This window comes from Phaseolus vulgaris, chromosome 1 (assembly GCF_000499845.2).
Source record: "Phaseolus vulgaris cultivar G19833 chromosome 1, P. vulgaris v2.0, whole genome shotgun sequence".
Classification (NCBI taxonomy): domain Eukaryota; kingdom Viridiplantae; phylum Streptophyta; class Magnoliopsida; order Fabales; family Fabaceae; genus Phaseolus; species Phaseolus vulgaris.
In genome coordinates, this window is record NC_023759.2 from 47,313,352 (window position 1) to 47,333,231 (window position 19,880).

General features: G+C 33.5%; 4 protein-coding genes across 5 annotated transcripts; 3 read left to right on the forward strand and 1 right to left on the reverse strand.

Moving 5' to 3' along the window:
* The first annotated feature begins 504 nt into the window (after nucleotides 1-504).
* On the forward strand, nucleotides 505-2,893 carry LOC137814829 (uncharacterized). The gene is made up of 3 exons (XM_068617747.1): nucleotides 505-899; nucleotides 979-1,969; nucleotides 2,208-2,893. Exons 1-3 carry the CDS (start codon nucleotides 641-643, stop codon nucleotides 2,410-2,412), a joined length of 1,455 nt encoding a protein of 484 aa, XP_068473848.1. The 5' UTR covers nucleotides 505-640; the 3' UTR covers nucleotides 2,413-2,893.
* A 1,599-nt stretch (nucleotides 2,894-4,492) lies between these two features.
* Nucleotides 4,493-6,127, reverse strand: LOC137814830 (uncharacterized). Of its 2 annotated transcripts, none has more exons than XR_011081684.1 (6): nucleotides 5,947-6,127; nucleotides 5,696-5,788; nucleotides 5,122-5,232; nucleotides 5,018-5,041; nucleotides 4,792-4,924; nucleotides 4,493-4,700 (listed from the first exon to the last, which is right to left on the reverse strand). XR_011081684.1 is itself a non-coding variant. In XM_068617748.1 (6 exons), the coding sequence occupies exons 1-6, from the start codon at nucleotides 6,010-6,012 to the stop codon at nucleotides 4,646-4,648; spliced, it is 402 nt and encodes a 133-aa protein (XP_068473849.1). In that variant the 5' UTR covers nucleotides 6,013-6,127; the 3' UTR covers nucleotides 4,493-4,645. The 2 variants fall into 2 exon arrangements, 1 of the variants encoding a protein (XP_068473849.1); XM_068617748.1 differs by having other exon boundaries at nucleotides 5,202-5,232.
* A 1,791-nt stretch (nucleotides 6,128-7,918) lies between these two features.
* Nucleotides 7,919-9,881, forward strand: LOC137814828 (probable pectinesterase/pectinesterase inhibitor 13). The gene has a single exon (XM_068617746.1). The coding sequence runs from the start codon at nucleotides 8,032-8,034 to the stop codon at nucleotides 9,748-9,750; it is 1,719 nt and encodes a 572-aa protein (XP_068473847.1). The 5' UTR covers nucleotides 7,919-8,031; the 3' UTR covers nucleotides 9,751-9,881.
* A 5,279-nt stretch (nucleotides 9,882-15,160) lies between these two features.
* LOC137814831 (putative pectinesterase/pectinesterase inhibitor 28) lies at nucleotides 15,161-17,117 on the forward strand. The gene has a single exon (XM_068617750.1). It carries the CDS (start codon nucleotides 15,268-15,270, stop codon nucleotides 16,984-16,986), a length of 1,719 nt encoding a protein of 572 aa, XP_068473851.1. The 5' UTR covers nucleotides 15,161-15,267; the 3' UTR covers nucleotides 16,987-17,117.
* Nucleotides 17,118-19,880: the final 2,763 nt, after the last annotated feature.

Here is a 19,880-nt window from a genome sequence, read left to right on the forward strand (position 1 = left end):
GTTTATTTTTTTTAAAAGTACATGTTTTATAAAACCTATCACATAAAAAAGTGAAGAAGCCTGTTTAAAGTTCAGACATTGACTAGATTAGAAAATCAGGACATATGAAAAGACAATCACAATTTAGTGTCACATATGTTTATGGTATGTTAACATTAAAGTTTGACTTTAGCTATAACTCAATTCATATAGAATCATTTAAAAAGAAGTTCGGCACAAAAAGTCGATTGCATTGTACATTGCAAAACATGTTTATGTTTGCTTAATGTTAAGACAGAATAAGATGCCTTAAATAATTAAAACTTGTTATACAAAACAATGGAAGAAATGAAAAAAAGGAAAATTATCGAGAATCAATCAAAATAAATAAATAAGCTAAATATGAAATATAGACATTAATTATTTGAATCCTCGTACTTGCTCATTAACTATTTAACAATTATTCGCAAATTTATTAAAACCGCAGAATGGTTGGCACTTGGCGAATTGAAGAAATCAAGAAAACCGAAAAGGAGCAGTGATAGAAATTAAAAGAAAAAGGAAAGAAAAAAAAAGAAGAAGAAGAGAGGGAGAGCTATAAAATAGGTTGTGACAGTGGAGAGAAAAGAGTGAGTGAGGTGAAGAGAAGTTGTGCGTGTGGATGGGTGGCCATGCAGGCGCAACCAACTTCACGGCGTACACGGAGGCCAAGATTTCGGTGTGGTGGGACCTTCACAACTGCCGCGTTCCAAACGGTCAAGACCCTCACTCCGTCGTGCAGAACATCAACTCCGCCCTCATCAACTCCAACTACATCGGCGCTGTCACCATCTTCGCCTACGCCGACACCACACGTGTTCCCTCGCCCATCATAAACGCCCTCTCCAGCACCGGCGTTGTCCTCAACCACGTTCCTGCTGGTAACAATCACACGCGGCGCACGTGCACACGCGCATACTCTGGTGACTTTTTGTTTGACGGTTTGATTGTGTTATTCAGGTGTGAAAGGGAGCGACATGAGGATTCTGGTGGACATGCTGCTATGGGCCGTGGACAATCCCGCTCCCGCTAACTACCTGCTGATATCCGATGACAGAGACTTCTCCAACGCGCTTCACCAACTCAGTATGAGAAGGTACAACATTCTCTTGGCGCAGCCGCCGCAATTTTCTCCCTCCCTCTTCGCCGCCGCCAAAGTCGTTTGGCTCTGGTCTACTCTCTCCGCCGGCGGCCCCCCTCTCCACATCGTCGATTCTGACTCCGCTAAACCCTCCGTTCAATTCAAACCCAAAACTAAATACGCAATAAAAAGTACCACGAAACCCCCAGTTCCGCCTCTTCAAATACCTGATGAGAGTAGGAGTATAAACAATGATGTACCTAATCCGGAACCACAGAGAAAGTTCTTTATCGGAGCTCCTCATGAGTTCTTTGCTAGTAAATGTAACCAGTCCGTAAACCCAATCCCAGTCCCAATCCCAGTCCCAATCCCAAGTAGTTCTAAGTTGAATAATGAAACTACGATTCCTCAAGATTCACGCCAACATTCTCGGAGGCAAAAGCTAATTGAAATTCCTCGTGCTGTGGATGTTGTTAATCATCAGTGGGATGATTCTAGACCAAGCATTGGCCAGCCTGAGTTCAATGTGGAGGGGCTTATTGATGTTATTGTGAGAACCCTAAACTTTCTCAAGGTTGAAATGATTGTGCCCACCGAGGCGAATATAACCGATTCCATTCGTTATGGGGATCCCGTGTTCCAGACAATTGATGTTAGGAAGGCCTTGGATTTTGCCATAAGCCAACGTAGGGTGCAGAAACGAGTCGTTGGGGCGATGCATTTGTATATTGGAAGAAATGAGGCGCTCTGGAAGTGTGTGAACCATGCAGGGGGGCATCCCGGTGATTACCCGGAAGAAACATGGTACAAAGTTAAGCAGTTCCTTACTTCATCAAAAGGGAGATCGTTGTTCTTGATTTCCCGTTGCAGGTATACTTTGGTTGTTCTCAAGGGTTAGTTTACTTTTGAGAAAATGTTTGCTGTGTTTCATTTTCTGCTGTGTCACTTTGTGCTCTCAATCTATTTCTCGGTTTTGAAGATTTGTGGAGGGAAATATAGATAACGAAAAGTTATTGAAAGTGAAATCAGAAAATGTTTTCTCAAACTAAACGGCCTGGCTTCTTGAAGCCTCATTACTGATGTATTGACCTTTACTTTTCTTAATTAGATTTGAAGCATGTTTGATTCTAAAGAGATCGTGCCTTGAAGAGGTTGTATTAGGGGAGGTGCTTAAAATTCTAGAGATGTTGATCACAGTCAAGAGATGGATTATTACACATCATCATAGTGGTTGGCAGCCGATTACCATTGGAGTTAAGGAGAGTAAAGGTGATGCAAATATTGATTCTGGTGATAACCTAGATCAAATATGATGCCAACTTATTTTTTTTTTACAGTTACAAAACAACATAAAAAATATAGTAGCTCGATTGACATGGCTGAATCATGAACGGGGACAAGTTATATACTTTTTGTGCATTACTATATGTTTGCTGAAGGGCTTTTTGTTGGCGGAGACTGTTATCTGATAGTATGTTTTTTCACCAATCTGGTATTTGGTTGGAGTGAATGCTTGCTTGCATTTAGACAGTGGTGAAGAAGTGGCAGACTGTCTTTTAGCAAGATCAAAATTAGGTGTTTTTTGGGAAAAACTCATAGACGCAGAGACATCATACACATACACCTACGGATTCTAAGTATGTAATCGGTAGGGTCGGATACTACTTTTTTTTTGGAGACAGACTTGGAGTTTGTCTGAGATATGTAGAATTGATATTGAAAGAATTGAGGATGAAAAATTAGATTTCGTTTGGGGAAAGATATTTTGAATAGAAAATTTAATATTGTTTGGATGATTGTGTGCGGGTAAATATTTTGCAAGCTTGATATTGTTGGGTGACTTTTATTCTGCGATGCTGACCCTGAAAAATTCTCTGTTTCATAAAATAATATCAGTTACTCAATCTTGATTAAAACAATGTGGTCGCACATGTTTGTTTGAGATTCTAATTGACAATATCTGGGAAATTCAGCGTTATGGTGTACTTTTTTTTATCAGCAAAACTTCATTCTTTTCCCGAACGGAGTTTAATCTCTTCCAGTGAAAAAAAAATCCAATGGGTGTGTATTACAATATGAGTTAAATAAAAATAAAGGATATATAAATGTACTAGTCGAGAGACTGAGTGAACCACGTAATCCAATATGGGAGTTGGCTTAATAAGAATATAAATTAAATATAATTCATAAATGAGATAACTTATTATAAACACGATTATACAAAATAATAAGGTACACTTTTATCAATATATTCAGTGAGTAGATATTATCTAAACCTTATTAAACCTTATATAAGTACAATAAATATTTCATTTTTCATTATGTTATTATGAAGTTGTTCACTTGGTATATTTCATTTGGTCTTTTGGCAAATATTACTTTATGGTTTTAAAGATTTGTCTATATGAATTGACCCTGATTGAGATGAACATGTTAGAAACTTGATGACTTTAAGAGTTAATTTGTATTAACGAAAAGCATAATACATACAGTATATAGTATACCCTTTGATTCACTAGCAACTATCCAACACATGAAAAAAAAATGTTACTCAAGCGATCAACGCATGGTTCTCAGACGGCATTGATCAATTTCACTCTTGAACTAGCCAAATAATCAATACACGGATAACATGCTAGATCACTATGTTCAAGAATCAATGTTGGATACGATTTAGTTTGACAAAATCAGTTCAGCAAAAAAATTGTGGCTATTTCTATCTATATTTTTATTCTTTATCGTGATACCTTCATAATTTATTTCAGTTACCTATTCTAGAAATAAACAAAAAAATGTAATTATTCTAGATTATTCAAAATATAAAAAAAATATGCTTTAGACTGTGCCAGAATTTATGAGCTGATACTAGGAAGGAGGGTGCAAGAAACAGCCAAAATTATACTATGGGTAAAGTTGACTGAGCCAGAAAAATTCGTTGAGTGATTCCCGTGAAAAAAAAAGTGAAATGCATTTGTATGCCTATAATGCAAAGAGCTCACGGCCCAAAATATAAAATAACAAAACAAAATAGTTAAATTAAAGAAGAATTAAGGAAAAATTTAAATTTATTTGATAAATGAAGACAACCCCATTTTGTAATAATCATGTCATATAAGCTTGTAGATATAACTGATATTGTAAATGTTGAAAACACAAATAGAATGTACTTACCATATTAAAATCACCAAATTTATTTAATACCTATATTAGTTCGAGTAATTGAAAATGTTAATTACTGCATCACTGAATCCTTAATTAATTTCATTGCCAATAATTGTTGTTATGCTTTGAATTTGTGATCGTAAACTTAGTATTACTTATATATGTTAATCTAGTCCTAAGGGTGTCAACAGATAAATGGTATAAACTTCATCAACGTCAAGATGCATGACATCCTTTCAAAGAATCAGGTTGAATTAACATCAAGATGGAATTCAGTTTACAATTTATGATAAAATCACATAACTTGTATTGGTTCCATTTCATTTATACATGGTATACACAAATTACAACAAAGAGGTGGTTACCGGATTGATCGAGAAGAAATCAAGGTAGAAATGGATTATGTGAAGGGTATTCCTCCTTTTGCTTTTTGTAAGCCCTGCGACACAGTAGCAGAAAAGATATCATTATGTGAATAAACACCCATTCAGTTTCTTGGTTAAACATAGAAAGAATGAGGAATCAGCCACCTCGAAGCATTAAATCCTCCAAGCGCGAAAGTTCCCAGAATGATTAAAACGAATGGGACTTTAATCATTGCATGATTTTTTCTTCTTCCATGAGCCCTCGGAAATCCAGTTCTCACAACATGCGAATATCCAACTGAAAAGGATCATGCCACGTTTAGATAAGAAAAAGAAAAACAGAAGTATAAGTTTGAAACGACACACAGGAGGGTGCGGATTACAAATTTACCTGAACCTGAAACATCTCTCCTACCTGTGTAACTAAATTTATTCAGTACTTATAGGGAGTGGCAAGAAAAATATAAACAAATGCAGTTCTTGTTTTTGTTAAACCCTTATAAGCAGTAGGACAATCTCAAGGGAGATTAGAAAATTGTAAAAGCGCAGGGGGTCTGGAGACTCTGGACAGTTACCAGATTGCAGGCATGTGTAAGCCTCTGAAATCTGCAGAAATCCATAAAGAGTTCAGTTGGTCCTTCTATTTAACAAGGGGAAAATATGGCAAAGCCAAAGGAAGGACCATCCCCTCTTCAAGAAAATCAATTTCCTTCTCAGTAGTCAATCTAATTTAACATAAATTTGTTCCTTTATTATTAAAGGCAGAAAAAAAAAGGTTTTACGATGACAATTTTCCCTCCACCAAAAATCATATAATGTGGCAATTGTGACCTTGGCCTAAATCTCTAAAACAGGTTAAATACCATCATCTTTATTCTGTGGACAATATAGCTCCACAAAATCAGATTATACATATTAGTTTACACTTTACAATGAACAAGTTCTGAAGAAAAACACACTGAAATACTAGGCTCATGAGAAATGTTTACACCAGGTCAAGCCACCAACCATCACAGGAATTCGAGCGATGATTTAGGAAAGGAATTAAAAAAGTATATGAACAGCTCACCAGTTTAAACTTAGACTCAGCAAGAGGCTTTTCCTGAGATGGAAATCGGTCAGGGTGAGATTCCCACACCTTCTTTATGTAAGCTGATTTTACCTAAAAAAACATAGAAACAAACGACAAAGCACCTGTTCATCGTCCAAGTTCAACAGTACTTTACGAATTGGGTGAATTGATGTAAGGTGGATTTGATGTGACAATCGCGATGGAAAAAATAAAAACCCTAGACATTGGGAATGAGAAAATGAAAAGACCTGGGAAGGAGTTGGACTTGAATTGGGAGGGAAACCGAGCAAATTTCTTGCTTCATGAGCATCCATTTGTGAAGAGGAGTGAGTGAGTCAAGCTTTGAATTTGATCGCAGTGTGCAGAGTCAGAGGCAAACATGGTAATTTTAAGCACTCACCAGAAATGCTACCCAGCCACTAATTTTAATAAAAGTATAGGCTCGGACACTCCTTTAACAACACAATTTAAAAAAATAAATACATTAATTTAAAAAAAAATCAAATTTTACTGTATAAATTATTATTATAATTATAAAAATCAGAAACAAATATTTTAAACTAGTTCTGAAAAACTTTGTAGAAAAATAATTTCATACATAAATCTTTATTATCAATTTATATAAATTATAATTATATTTCACATTTTAAAAAATTTACATATCTTCGGTGCTACATAGCACGTAAATCGAAAAGAAAATTCTAAAACATTTTGTCAAGTAAATTCATTCTTTTTGGTGAACTTTTTTTCTTCGATAAACTCGAATTTAAAACAAATTTCTCAGATCCTCCAATCACCAAAATATTCAAATACTCTTTTACTGAAAAGTTGACTTTCAGAAAGTTATTTAGTAACATTAACAACAAGAAAATAGGTTGGAAATTAATTTTGGACCTTATTTCATTTTAAATCTTTTATAGAAAATATTTAAATATTTAAAAAATATCAATTCGATTTTTTTAATGTAAACTATTAAACTAAATTAAATAATTAATAGATGTTTTATTGTTAACAAATTTATGAAACAAAAAAAGTTAACCATTACTGAAAATTCTATTCGAAAAATGGAAATATTTTTTTAAACATAAATGGAAAATAAATTTAAAAAATTGATAAATTTGACCAATAATTGTATATTTAATTTAATTTTAGAAAATCATATATAAAATTTATAATTATTAGACACGATTTTTTAATAAGAATGAAGTGCTTATAACTATGATTATTAATATTCGGATTGAATTTATGAAAATATTATATAAAATACAATCATGAATATTAATTATTAATAATTGTAAAATTATACTAAGATAAAATTATACTAATATTTAAAATAATAATAAAGGTTTTTTTGAAATATGAAAATTTCAATATTAATTTAAATTATTATATAATAAGTTGAATAGTTGATCAATAATATTATTTTAAATCATACTATTTTTAAATTCTAATAATTAATATAATTTATTTACATATTTATAAATTAAACTAAAATTCAGAGTGAAAAATTAAAAAAAAAATCTCCAGTAAAACCAAATTCAAAAATTTATTCCCAATAACCAAATATTTCCAAAATAATAAATTTACTCGGTTTTTCTTATATAAAGAATAAATTATAAAATTGTTCTCCTTATAATAATAATTTTAAAAAACAATTTATGATGACAATTGTTAAAAACAATTGTATCTTGTATTCTAACTTAACTAGAAGTATCTATATCTTTTTTTTTATGTATTGTGACATTTGCTTTCTAATTTTATGATGACAATTTATAATGCAGAACCATTTCTGTATGATTTTTCAGCTTAGTGTCTTGATTCTTTTTATTATCTAGTATGTCTCCCAAATCAGTATCACTGTTTAAAATGTATGCAGAAAACACTTCACAACCTTAATTGTAGCAATGAATCCATAGACAATGTTGAACCTTCAAATCATATTCTACAAGTGCAACCTTCAAATCATAATCTACAATTGTAAAGTACATAAATTATTATTTTATTATAATATTTTTATTTTATTTTATTACGAATAACAGTTTCAAATGAAGGTCGATAAAAAAGCAGAGTCAAAAGGATATTTTTATATACAAATATAGTCTCTCCAAATATAGGTTGAACCATAATTAGTGAAGGCTAATTATAGAGTTTGTTAGATTTTAATGGTGGAAAATGGTGGAAGGAGCAGTATATAAACTCACCCCTAGCTCATCATTCTTCACCAGCATCTCAACAAAACCTCCCCCATATTCAAAGGGGAGGAGTAATAAGCCTATAATCTTTTTTTCCACCATCGTTTTGGAGAAAAGAAGATCCAAGGCCAAAAATAAAAGATGTCTGGAAAAATAATTATCTCTGCGGTTTCTCTCATCCTCGTGGTAGGAGTTGCAATCGGTGTTGTGGTTACCGTTAATAGGAGAGGTGAGGAATCCGGCATCCAAACCAACCAAAAATCTGTTGAGATTATCTGTCAAAACACCGATGACCAAAAACTCTGCCATGGCACTCTCAGCTCCGTCAAGGGTCTTGACACCGCTGACCCCAAGGCTTACATCGCCACGGCAGTGAAAGCCACCATGGACAGCGTGATCAAAGCGCTCAACATGAGTGACAAGCTCACAACCGAGCACGGAGACAATGCCAGCGGCACTAAGATGGCCCTTGATGATTGCAAGGACCTGTTGCAATCCGCCATCCAGAGTCTTCAGCTCAGCACTGACATGGTGCAAAATAACAACGTCCAAGCCGTGCATGACCAAACTGCTGATTTCAAGAATTGGCTTAGTGCGGTTATCTCGTACCAGCAGGCGTGCATGGAGGGTTTCGATGATGGCAACGAAGGTGAGAAGAAGATCAAAGAGCAGTTGCATACAGGGAGCTTAGACCAGGTGCAGAAACTCACCGCCATCACTCTTGATATCGTGAGTAGTTTGTCACACATCCTCGAGAAGTTCGGGTTGAAGTTAAACCTTAAACCGGCCTCCCGCCGTCTTCTTAGCAAGGATGGGTATCCCTCTTGGTTCTCTGCCTCAGACCGCAAGCTCTTGGCTCAGCTTGAACGTAAAGGATGGAGATCAAACATCACACCCAATGTGGTTGTTGCCCAGGACGGTTCTGGTCAGTTCAAAACCATTGCCGAAGGACTTGCTTCTTACCCCAGCAACTTCCAGGGTAGATATAACATCTATGTTAAGGCTGGTGTCTATGATGAATACATCACTGTTCCCAAGAGCGCCGTCAATGTTCTCCTCTACGGTGATGGTCCTGAAAAGACCATTGTCACAGGTCACAAGAACTTCCGTGATGGTGTCAAGACAATGCAAACTGCCACTTTTGCCAACACTGCTCAAGGCTTCATTGCTAAGGCCATGACCTTTGAGAACACTGCCGGACCTGATGGACACCAAGCCGTGGCTTTCAGGAACCAGGGAGATATGTCAGCAGTGATTGGTTGCCACATTTTGGGTTACCAAGATACCTTGTACGTCCAAACCAACAGGCAATTCTACCGCAACTGCGTTATCTCCGGAACCATTGACTTCATCTTCGGCACCTCACCCACTGTCATCCAGCACTCCGTCATCATCGCCAGGAAGCCCCTTGCCAACCAGTTCAACACCGTTACAGCCGACGGCACATCCGCAAAGAACATGGACACAGGAATCGTTCTCCAGGACTGCGAGATTATACCCGAAGCCGAGCTCTTCCCAGTGAGGTTCCAATTCAAGTCGTACTTGGGCAGGCCATGGAAGCAATACTCAAGGACGGTGGTGATGGAATCTAACATCGGTGACTTCCTTCACCCCGAAGGATGGTGCCCTTGGGTAGGCGAAAACTTCGAAGACACCTTGTACTATGCTGAGTACAACAACGCTGGACCTGGTGCCGCCGTGAATGGAAGGATCAAGTGGAAGGGTTACCGTGGTCTTATTTCTCGCGAAGAAGCTGCCCAGTTCACCGCTGGCCAATTCCTCCAGGCTGGACCTGGCTCTGGAACCGACTGGTTGAAGGCTCTTCGTGTTCCTCATGTCCTTGACTTCGCCAAAGCTTAAAACCCAACACATTTTCCATTCCTTCAGTTTTATTACTGAGAGTGTGTGATGATGAAGCATAGACAATTATTATTCTTTGTAATATCTTTTATATTAAAATATAGAAGAAATAAAACATAAAAATTCTTCCACTTTCCTTTTTGCCTCCTATTTTTTTTATGTTATAATTTAGGAATTCGATTATCGTACACTTAATTTGCTTAATTCCTTTCAACCTACACTAACAATAATAATAATAATTAGTCTTAAGAAAAAGCACAAAAATATTGAACTTGTGTATCTAATGTTGTTGATTTACTATAAGAAGAATGGATAGCTTGAAGTCATTAATATCGGAATTTTCCGAGGATAAAGTTACTCTTATTATGGCTAGAGAGGATGATGCTGACTATAGGGATTGCATTTTGGAGATGAGAATAGGTAAATTATCATGGCTGAAAACAAATATTTATTATTATTGTTAGTGAAATAAATGTTTCAATGAATATATATGACAAGATGTGCCTCCTTCTCAACCCTTGTTATTGGCCTGCCCTTGTTTTCCTAATGGTAATATGTTAACACCACAAACAAAACAAGAACAAACATATACTTCACAAACTAATAAAATAATATTTTAATTATACTTAATTTATTATTTAATTAAAAATATTATTATATTAATATAATGTGTTGTCAAGTATATTAATATAATTTTCTTGGCCTCAAACTACATAATTACTCCACTAAGGGTTATCAAACTGATGTGTCCCTACTTTTTCTCAAGTTGGTAACTCACAGTTATGCATGCGTCATATGCAGGTGGATGTTCACTTGAAATCTTTTTTATAGATAAACAGGAATATATATTTAAAAGTCCAATAACACTCCTAAGCATAATTATTGAACCACTTTTCTTTGACAAACAAAAGTAATAAAAGAAATCATATTTTGAGGTGTATATTAAGTGATGCATATGAAATCATAAAATTAACAAAATTTTCATGAATGTAGTCATGGATGGGTTGGAAATTTTTTGGGTAAGTAAAAAATGTAGACATGGATAACTAATACAATTATAAAAGCCTCTTTCTCATAATTAGCTTTAGTTTTTGAAGATTGATTCTAACTAGTAATTTATTACTAATTCTTAAATTAATTTTTAATTAAAGTAATTTAGTGTTAATCAATCTAACACAAATATAGTTTTATTTTAAAATTTATTTAATTTAGCGTCGACAACCAAATATATTTTTAGTGTTGATGTAAACTATGTCAATGAGAATAATTTAAAAAAAATGCTTCTTGTAAAATGTCTAGGCCTCCATCTTTAACAAAAATAAAAACAAAAATAACACAAAAAACTTTTGAATCGAAAGAAATGAGTGTGGATAGAGGAGATGGATGTGCATGAAATAATAGATGGATGTGGATGAAAGAGATGAATGTGAGTGAAAGAAATAAGTGTGAATGGAGAAAATAATGTGAGAAGATTTATATAGAAAAGTGAGAGAAAAAATTTGAGAGTAAAAAAATTTGTTATCTTTAAATCTAAGATTTTGGATTAAGAATAATTTATGGTTTGTATTTGTTGTCAAAAAACATACAAATTTATAACTTATAAAAAAAGTGAGTATCAATTTAGTCAATAGTAACTTAAATATTATATATTATATTAGTGTCGTCTAATAATGTTAACTTAAATACACAATAAATAAATAAATAATATTATAAATAAATATCATTAGCGTTAATTTTATTTATTTTTAATATTTATTTTAGTTAGCATCAACTAAAACAATATTAATCTAACACTAACACAAATATTTTTATTAAATATAAATATAAAAATAGTTAATATTAACTTAGAATTATTAAGTCGACTCTATTAATATTTAATATTAATGGAACTTTATTAATTTAAATTTAGTTAACTCTAATCCGACATTAACACAAATACTTTTATTCATTAAAATGTTAACGTTAACTTAGAATTTAATAAGTCGACTATATTCTTTCAGTGAATGTCGTTTATCCCATATATATGTTTTACACAATATAAAATTAAATTTAAAATTATTTTATACTTTTTAATTTAAAAAAAAAAATAACTTTTGCATCAAACTCAAATAAAGTTAAATTTTAACCCACATTATTGTTTGAAAGTTTACTTAATACTTTTTCTAGTGGTTTTATATAGATTTTGGTACTTTCAAAGGCAGAGATGGTCTCATACACAAGCTAGAAAGGATGAACAAAGAAGTATAAAATCATATCAAACCATATTATGAGCAGAAGACATTGAGATTGTTTATTAAGTCTGGGAGTACCAATGGACTAGATAGAACCTAGATTGGATCATTAGGCAGAAGCAACGAAAATTGCGAAAGTTTTTTCGTACGAGGAAATTAGTAATAATAGAACTTTTGTTTGCATTGGGATTTGTCTTTTAAAAAGAAAATAATGTCCCTTTAGTGCTATTGTTTTCATTTTGAATTTGGTTTTAGCTAAAATTACATTTGTATGATGCTTAGGGATTTTAGGTAGAGTATTCAAAATTTGGTGTTTTTATTCATAATAACTAATATTATCTAATCTTAAAGTCAATTTCAAGTAGTATAAGCAAATATCTCTTTATTTTTGTTTTTATTAAATTTCTCTATTAATGATTACTAAGTTTTCAACTCGATAAATAAATTAATTTTTTTAATAGACGATCAAACTAACTAACAGTATACAACCAGATTCAATTCTTTAAAGACGAAGAGCCTAATTATACTCGAGTTTTAAACAAATTAAACCTTAAAAGTTTGTTAAGTTGAAACAACATTGAGTTTTTTTTAAATGAAAAACATGGAGATAAAACCATTTTAAAACAATGTGACATTAAAATAGATTAGTATAGTTAACCAAAACATTTGAGCTAATAAAGACCCATTAGCTTATAAGCTAAATAAATTAGGGTTGATTAGTCATTAATGCATGGACTAATAAATCAGGGTCGATAAGTCACTTAGAACTGGGTTGATAAGTCATGTCGGGATCAATGATTCACCTTTTGCATAACTAGATAAAGAAGTTGTATTTGAGCCTACAAGTCATGTTGTGCAAAACTTGACAAAAAAAAACATACTGGGGCCTATGAGTCACCTCAAGCATAACCCTGCAAATAAATCGTATTTGAGACTACAAGCCACCTTGTGCCTAACCCGACAAAGAAGTTTTATTAGGGTTTATAAGTCACCTCGTGCATAACTCGACAAATAAGTCATATTGGAGCCTACAAGTCACATCGTGTATAACTTGGCAACGAAGTCGTATTGGAGCCTGAGAGCCACCTCGTGGATAACCTGACAAAGAAGCCATATTGAAGCCTACAAGCCACCTCATGTATAACTCGACAAAGAAATCATATTGAGGACTAGAAGTCACCTCGTGCATAACCTCGACTGACGAGGACTATAAGCTTCCTCTGCTCACTATTGTGTTGTCTCAATCTGCCTTCTTAACTCAACTACCTAAATTACGTGATGCAAGACTATAGAATCTCCTTCTAGGACTTGGAGTTGAAGATCTCTCATGATGAATTTATAATTTGGCTTTTTATTCAATATGGTGTATGACCAATTTTAACATTTCTTGCAAATGATGTCAAAATGTTCTAACAAAAAGTACTTCGATTTGATTCATAAGGCTTATGGATAGAACATTCAAAATTTTGTGTGTTTATTTATAGTGAGAGATATATTTTATAAATCTTAATTAGTTGATATGTTATTCTTCGGATCTTAATTAATATTATCTAATTTTTAAACTTCGTATCTTTCTTAACTAATTTCAAATAATACAAACAAATATCTCATTTTTTTTACATAAAATTATAAATAATTTTACATAAAATTCTAAATAATTTTATTGAATCCTTCTATTATTAATAATTAATGACTTGTACAACTAATTCGTTGCATAATTTCTGAAGAGTACTCGGTGCTGGTGCTGGGTCTGATAGAGTGTTTGTGGCTTGTAGTAATTACTTGTTTCATTATTTAAAATAAATGTATCTTAATTACTCTTTTATAAGTATATAAAACACTGTATTGTTAAGAGTTACCCAGACTCCAATAGTTGAGTAAACAACTTGATCCATTTTATCATACACTAAATGTTTTTTCAAAGATTTTTTTATCACAAATTTTCTTCTATCCAACTGGTACTAGGTTTTAGTTTTTTTTCCTTTCAGACTCAGATATGTTCAGAGTGGAAGAAAAGGATCAGATAAAAAAACCCAAATAATCAAACGAATTATGTGACTAAGGAAAATATGTAGAGAGAAAATGTAAAAGGAATATAAGAAAGTAAACGTTAAAAATCCATATTAAATAAAAGAAAAATGAAAATCATAGTAATATCATCTTTCGTTTTGATATAATTATGTAATTGATGAAGATTGTTTTGATTTAATTATTCATTTTATTCCTACAAGTACTTTTCCACTTTATTCATTCATTTTCCCCTTTCCCCTTTATATTTTCTGTTTGTATAATGAAAGCAGCATATAAGATATAAGATGGGATAATTTAATTTTAGTCATATGATAATTGCGCAGGAAAATCTAAACAAACACCATTAAATAAGGCGTAAAAAGATCAAATAACTTTTTCTTGGGTGCCCAATTAATCAATTAAGTGTAACACAAAAAAAGTCAAATTATTAAATAAAGCTAAGAAAAAGAATTGTGGTGATTTTTTGGGTACATAAACCACTTAAATTCTTTGAGACACTCCTAAAAATAACACGATTATAAAAATAGGAAACATTAGGTAACTTTCACTTTACAACCTAATATAATAATATAATAATATTTTAGGTTAAAAAATAAATGAGTTAGCCCATTAAAATGAGTTGTTTCCTCGCTAACAGTTGGACTAATATAACACATTAAAATCAGATCCTAATTTTTTAATTAATCTTTAACAATCATGTAAGTCGAATTCATTCCTATTACTACGATTATTATAATTAATTATCACCCCTGATAATTGGGAGTTTCAAACAAATTTTCAGTTTTAGTTTCCACTATGCTGGGCTCATAATATGACAAAATTAAAATATGGATAAAAGAGATAAGAATTAAAACAAAATGGTTAGAATAAGTTTACACATTCTACCGTAATACTAGTAACAAAATGGTTGTCCATATATCATTCTTCTATGAATAAATGGGTATAAAAGTTTTCTACATTCTTCTTCTGGTACGACAGAGTCTACGTTCCTAGAAGAACGGATTGGATCAACTACAAAATAGTCTCTCCAAATAAAGGTTGAACCATAATTAGTGAATGTTAATTATAGAGTTTGTTAGGTTTAATGGTGGAAAATGGTGGAAGGAGCAGTATATAAACTCACCCCTAGCTCATTATTCTTCACCAGCATCTCAACAAAGCCTCCCCCATATTCAAAGGGGAGGAGTAATAAGCCTATAATCTTTTTTTCCACCATCGTTTTGGAGAAAAGAAGATCCAAGGCCAAAAATAAAAGATGTCTGGAAAAATAATTATCTCTGCTGTTTCTCTCATCCTCGTGGTAGGAGTTGCAATCGGTGTTGTGGTTACCGTTAACAAGAGAGGTGAGGAAACCGGCATCCAAACCAACCAAAAATCCGTTGAGATTATCTGTCAAAACACCGATGACCAAAAACTCTGCCATGACACTCTTAGCTCCGTCAAGGGTCTTGACACCGCTGACCCCAAGGCATACATCGCCACGGCGGTGAAAGCCACCATGGACAGCGTGATCAAAGCATTTAACATGAGTGACCGGCTCACAACCGAGCACGGAGACAATGCCAGCGGCACTAAGATGGCCCTTGATGATTGCAAGGACCTGTTGCAATCCGCCATCCAGAGTCTTCAGCTCAGCACTGACATGGTGCAAAATAACAACGTCCAAGCCGTGCATGACCAAACTGCTGATTTCAAGAATTGGCTTAGTGCGGTTATCTCGTACCAGCAGGCGTGCATGGAGGGTTTCGACGATGGCAACGAAGGTGAGAAGAAGATCAAAGAGCAGTTGCATACAGGGAGCTTAGACCAGGTGCAGAAACTCACCGCCATCACTCTTGATATCGTGAGTAGTTTGTCACACATCCTCGAGAAGTTCGGGTTGAAGTTAAACCTTAAACCGGCCTCCCGTCGTCTTCTTAGCAAGGATGGGTACCCTTCTTGGTTCTCTGCCTCAGACCGCAAGCTCTTGGCTCAGCTTGAACGTAAAGGATGGAGATCAAGCATCACACCCAATGTGGTTGTTGCCCAGGACGGTTCTGGCCAGTTCAAAACCATTGCCGAAGGACTTGCTTCTTACCCTAGCAACTTCCAGGGTAGATATAACATCTATGTTAAGGCTGGTGTCTATGATGAATACATCACTGTTCCCAAGAGCGCCGTCAATGTTCTCCTCTACGGTGATGGCCCTGAAAAGACCATTGTCACAGGTCACAAGAACTTCCGTGATGGTGTCAAGACAATGCAAACTGCCACTTTTGCCAACACTGCTCAAGGCTTCATTGCTAAGGCCATGACCTTTGAGAACACTGCCGGACCTGATGGACACCAAGCCGTGGCTTTCAGGAACCAGGGAGATATGTCAGCAGTGATTGGTTGCCACATTTTGGGTTACCAAGATACCTTGTACGTCCAAACCAACAGGCAATTCTACCGCAACTGCGTTATCTCCGGAACCATTGACTTCATCTTCGGCACCTCACCCACCGTGATCCAGCATTCCGTCATCATCGCCAGGAAGCCCCTTGACAACCAGTTCAACACCGTTACAGCCGACGGCACATCCGCAAAGAACATGGACACAGGAATCGTTCTCCAGGACTGCGAGATTATACCCGAAGCCGAGCTCTTCCCAGTGAGGTTCCAATTCAAGTCGTACTTGGGCAGGCCATGGAAGCAATACTCAAGGACGGTGGTGATGGAATCTAACATCGGTGACTTCCTTCACCCCGAAGGATGGTGCCCTTGGATAGGCGAAAACTTCGAAGACACTTTGTACTATGCTGAGTACAACAACGCTGGACCTGGTGCCGCCGTGAATGGAAGGATCAAGTGGAAGGGTTACCGTGGTCTTATTTCCCGCGAAGAAGCTGCTCAGTTCACCGCTGGCCAGTTCCTCCAGGCTGGACTTGGCTCTGGAACCGACTGGTTGAAGGCTCTTCGTGTTCCTCATGTCCTTGACTTCGCCAAAGCTTAAAACCCAACACATTTTCCATTCCTTCAGTTTTATTACTGAGAGTGTGTGATGATGAAGCATAGATAATTATTATTCTTTGTAATTATCTTTTATATTAAAATATAAAAGAAATAAAAACATAAAAATTCTTCTACTCTCCTTTTTGCCTCCTATTTTTTTTTATGTTATAATTAAAAAATTCGATTCTCATACACTTAATTTGGTTAATTCCTTTTAGCCTACACTTACACTAACAACAACAATAATAATAATAATAATAATAATAATAATAATAGTTACTCTTAAAATAATTCTGACTTTTAAATTATCTCAAGTATTTATAATTTTTCAAAAATAGTTATTTCCTTCATTTTTCATTAAATTAAAATGTAATTTATTAATATTTGATTTTAAACATTGACTTCAAAAGTAATCAGCTAGTACTAACTGAGGAGCGTGAATCAAGAAATAAAACGAGGAATGTCAGCTATGAATGTAAGTTAGAATACCATATAAAGTTTTTCTACTCCATCCAAAAGAGATGCTATCATCTTTCTTCAGGAACCGCAATTTTTCATGTGCTCATCAAATCATCGAAATTGGGTGTTGTGATCAATGTTAGAAATACTCTAGAGGACTTCCTACTCAAGGCATCCGAATGGAGCTGAGCTTCTTCTTCTCCAATTTCCCGAATGATCATGATGAAAAAAATATGTGGAAAAATGCTGCAGACAGTAAAAGAGAGTTTCATCATGGAAGGTTTCAGCTTCATCAGAGTAAAGGGAGAAATATGTTTTGTTGTCAGGGGAATCTGAAGGTATGGTTAAGAAGACTTACGAAGAGAATAAGGAATGGCTTCAATCGATTTTTGAATCGGTGGAACCATGGCAAAACAGTTTCGGAATGGAGGAGGAAATAGTCTGGATGAGTTGCAGAGCTATTCCTCTGAGGTTTTGGGGCCGACAGTGTTTCGAAAAGATAGTTAAAGAATTGTGTATTAATGGTTTTCAATGCAGGGTAGTCTTGGAGGAGGAGTTCCCCTGCTCGGAATCCATACGCTTTTAACATCAAAGCTCTGCGATGAGCCCAGAGGACTATAAAAAATGAAAGAAAAATTTATAAATTTTTTTGAGTAATGAGATAGATATGATTAAACTATAAATTGAGAATGTAGATTAAGATTAAAATAAATTTTAAAATATTTTTTATCATAAATTTTAATAAATAAATAAAAATATTTAAAAATAAATTACCAAAATTTAATTAATTTTATTTTGTTTATTATTTTAAATTATTTTATTTTATTTATTTATTTAACATTAAACATATACTAATAAAAATATTAAATTTATTTTTATTTTATTATAAATTTAATTATTTATTATTTTAAAATAAAAGAATCAATATTTTTTATAATTATTCAATGTAATCGATCTCTTTTTATGGTTAATTGATTATAGGTTAAAAAATTAACTTTCTTCACATTTTTACACTGGCCAACTTTCCATTATTAAATCCAAATACACTGTCAATGTGTGTTTGGATGAAAATATGAGTAGAAAGGGAAAGAAAGGTGGAAAAGACCATGCAAAGTTTTGTATAGATTTAAGAAAAGTGAGTAGATTTGAGTGAAAAATTTGTAGATGATTAAAATAAAGATTTTAAAATAATGGAATAATTTTGAAATTTATGAAAACACGTTTATCTTAAAGTTGTAAAAGTTAATATATATTTTTTGTTTAAAATAAAATATTTATATGTATCAATGTTTATATAGTTATAATTGTTTTTAGTTTGGAGTTTGTAATTTAAAAAAAAAAGACTTAAATTTTGGTAGAACCAATATTATTAATTAAATTAAATATAATTTATTTGGATCATAAAAAAAATTGTGAAAATATGTGTCCACAAAAATCACAAGTACAATCACATATAAAAGTTAAGTGAGTTATGATATGTCAAACGGTTAATAACTTAAGTATCAAAATAATACACATGAAAAATGACAATACATATTAAGTAAAAGATTGTAATCGATTATGCATGAAAATATAATAAATTATACACCATCATGTAATCGATTATGTATGCATAATCAATTACATGATGACGCATAAACGGTTTTGCTCCTATATGAAAAATTCATTACATCATAACCACAATCATTAGACACATTAAAAATATGTCATACATAACAAAAAAATTCATGCATCTATAATAGGAAACAACAAATAAAACTAACCTACAACGTTGCTTTGTTCTTCAACTTATAGCTTTTGTGGTGCAATTTTACAACCTTCACTTTTGGTCACATTCTACACATAAAAAAATCATTGTCATTCTCACACCACACAACAAAGAAAAGGGAGCTAAGACCACTTACCTCCTACTGAAAACCAACAATTTTTTCTCCCCTCAAACATGAAGTCTTTCTTTAAAAATTTCACACTCACATAACCATGACTTAGTTCCATATATGTCCAAAAAATGCCACAGTACACAAAGTTCCCATAATCAGCTATGTCATGATGTTTAACCGATTATGAGAGGTGATTTCGATCCTTATAAAAACACTCATTTAACTATTTTATTAATTTTCTACTTTTAGGAACAAAAATGGTAGGTAGTGAAATTAAGAAAAGTATATAACGTGTCCTTTGGAGATTCCAAGAGATTAGAGTCTTTCATTGTATATAAGTGGGTGTAAACCTCAATTCTATGAGCCGGTTTTATGGGGTTAAGTTAGGCTTAAAGTCCACTCTTTTTCGTAACATGATATCATAGCCATTTCGAGCCTATCCTAGCGAGTATTTATTGGGCTTAAAGTCCACTCTTTCGTAATATCCTTATTTGATTGACAAAGAAATAAGATGCGAAAGTGTTTGTCCTACCATTTTTAGATACACTTCCATATT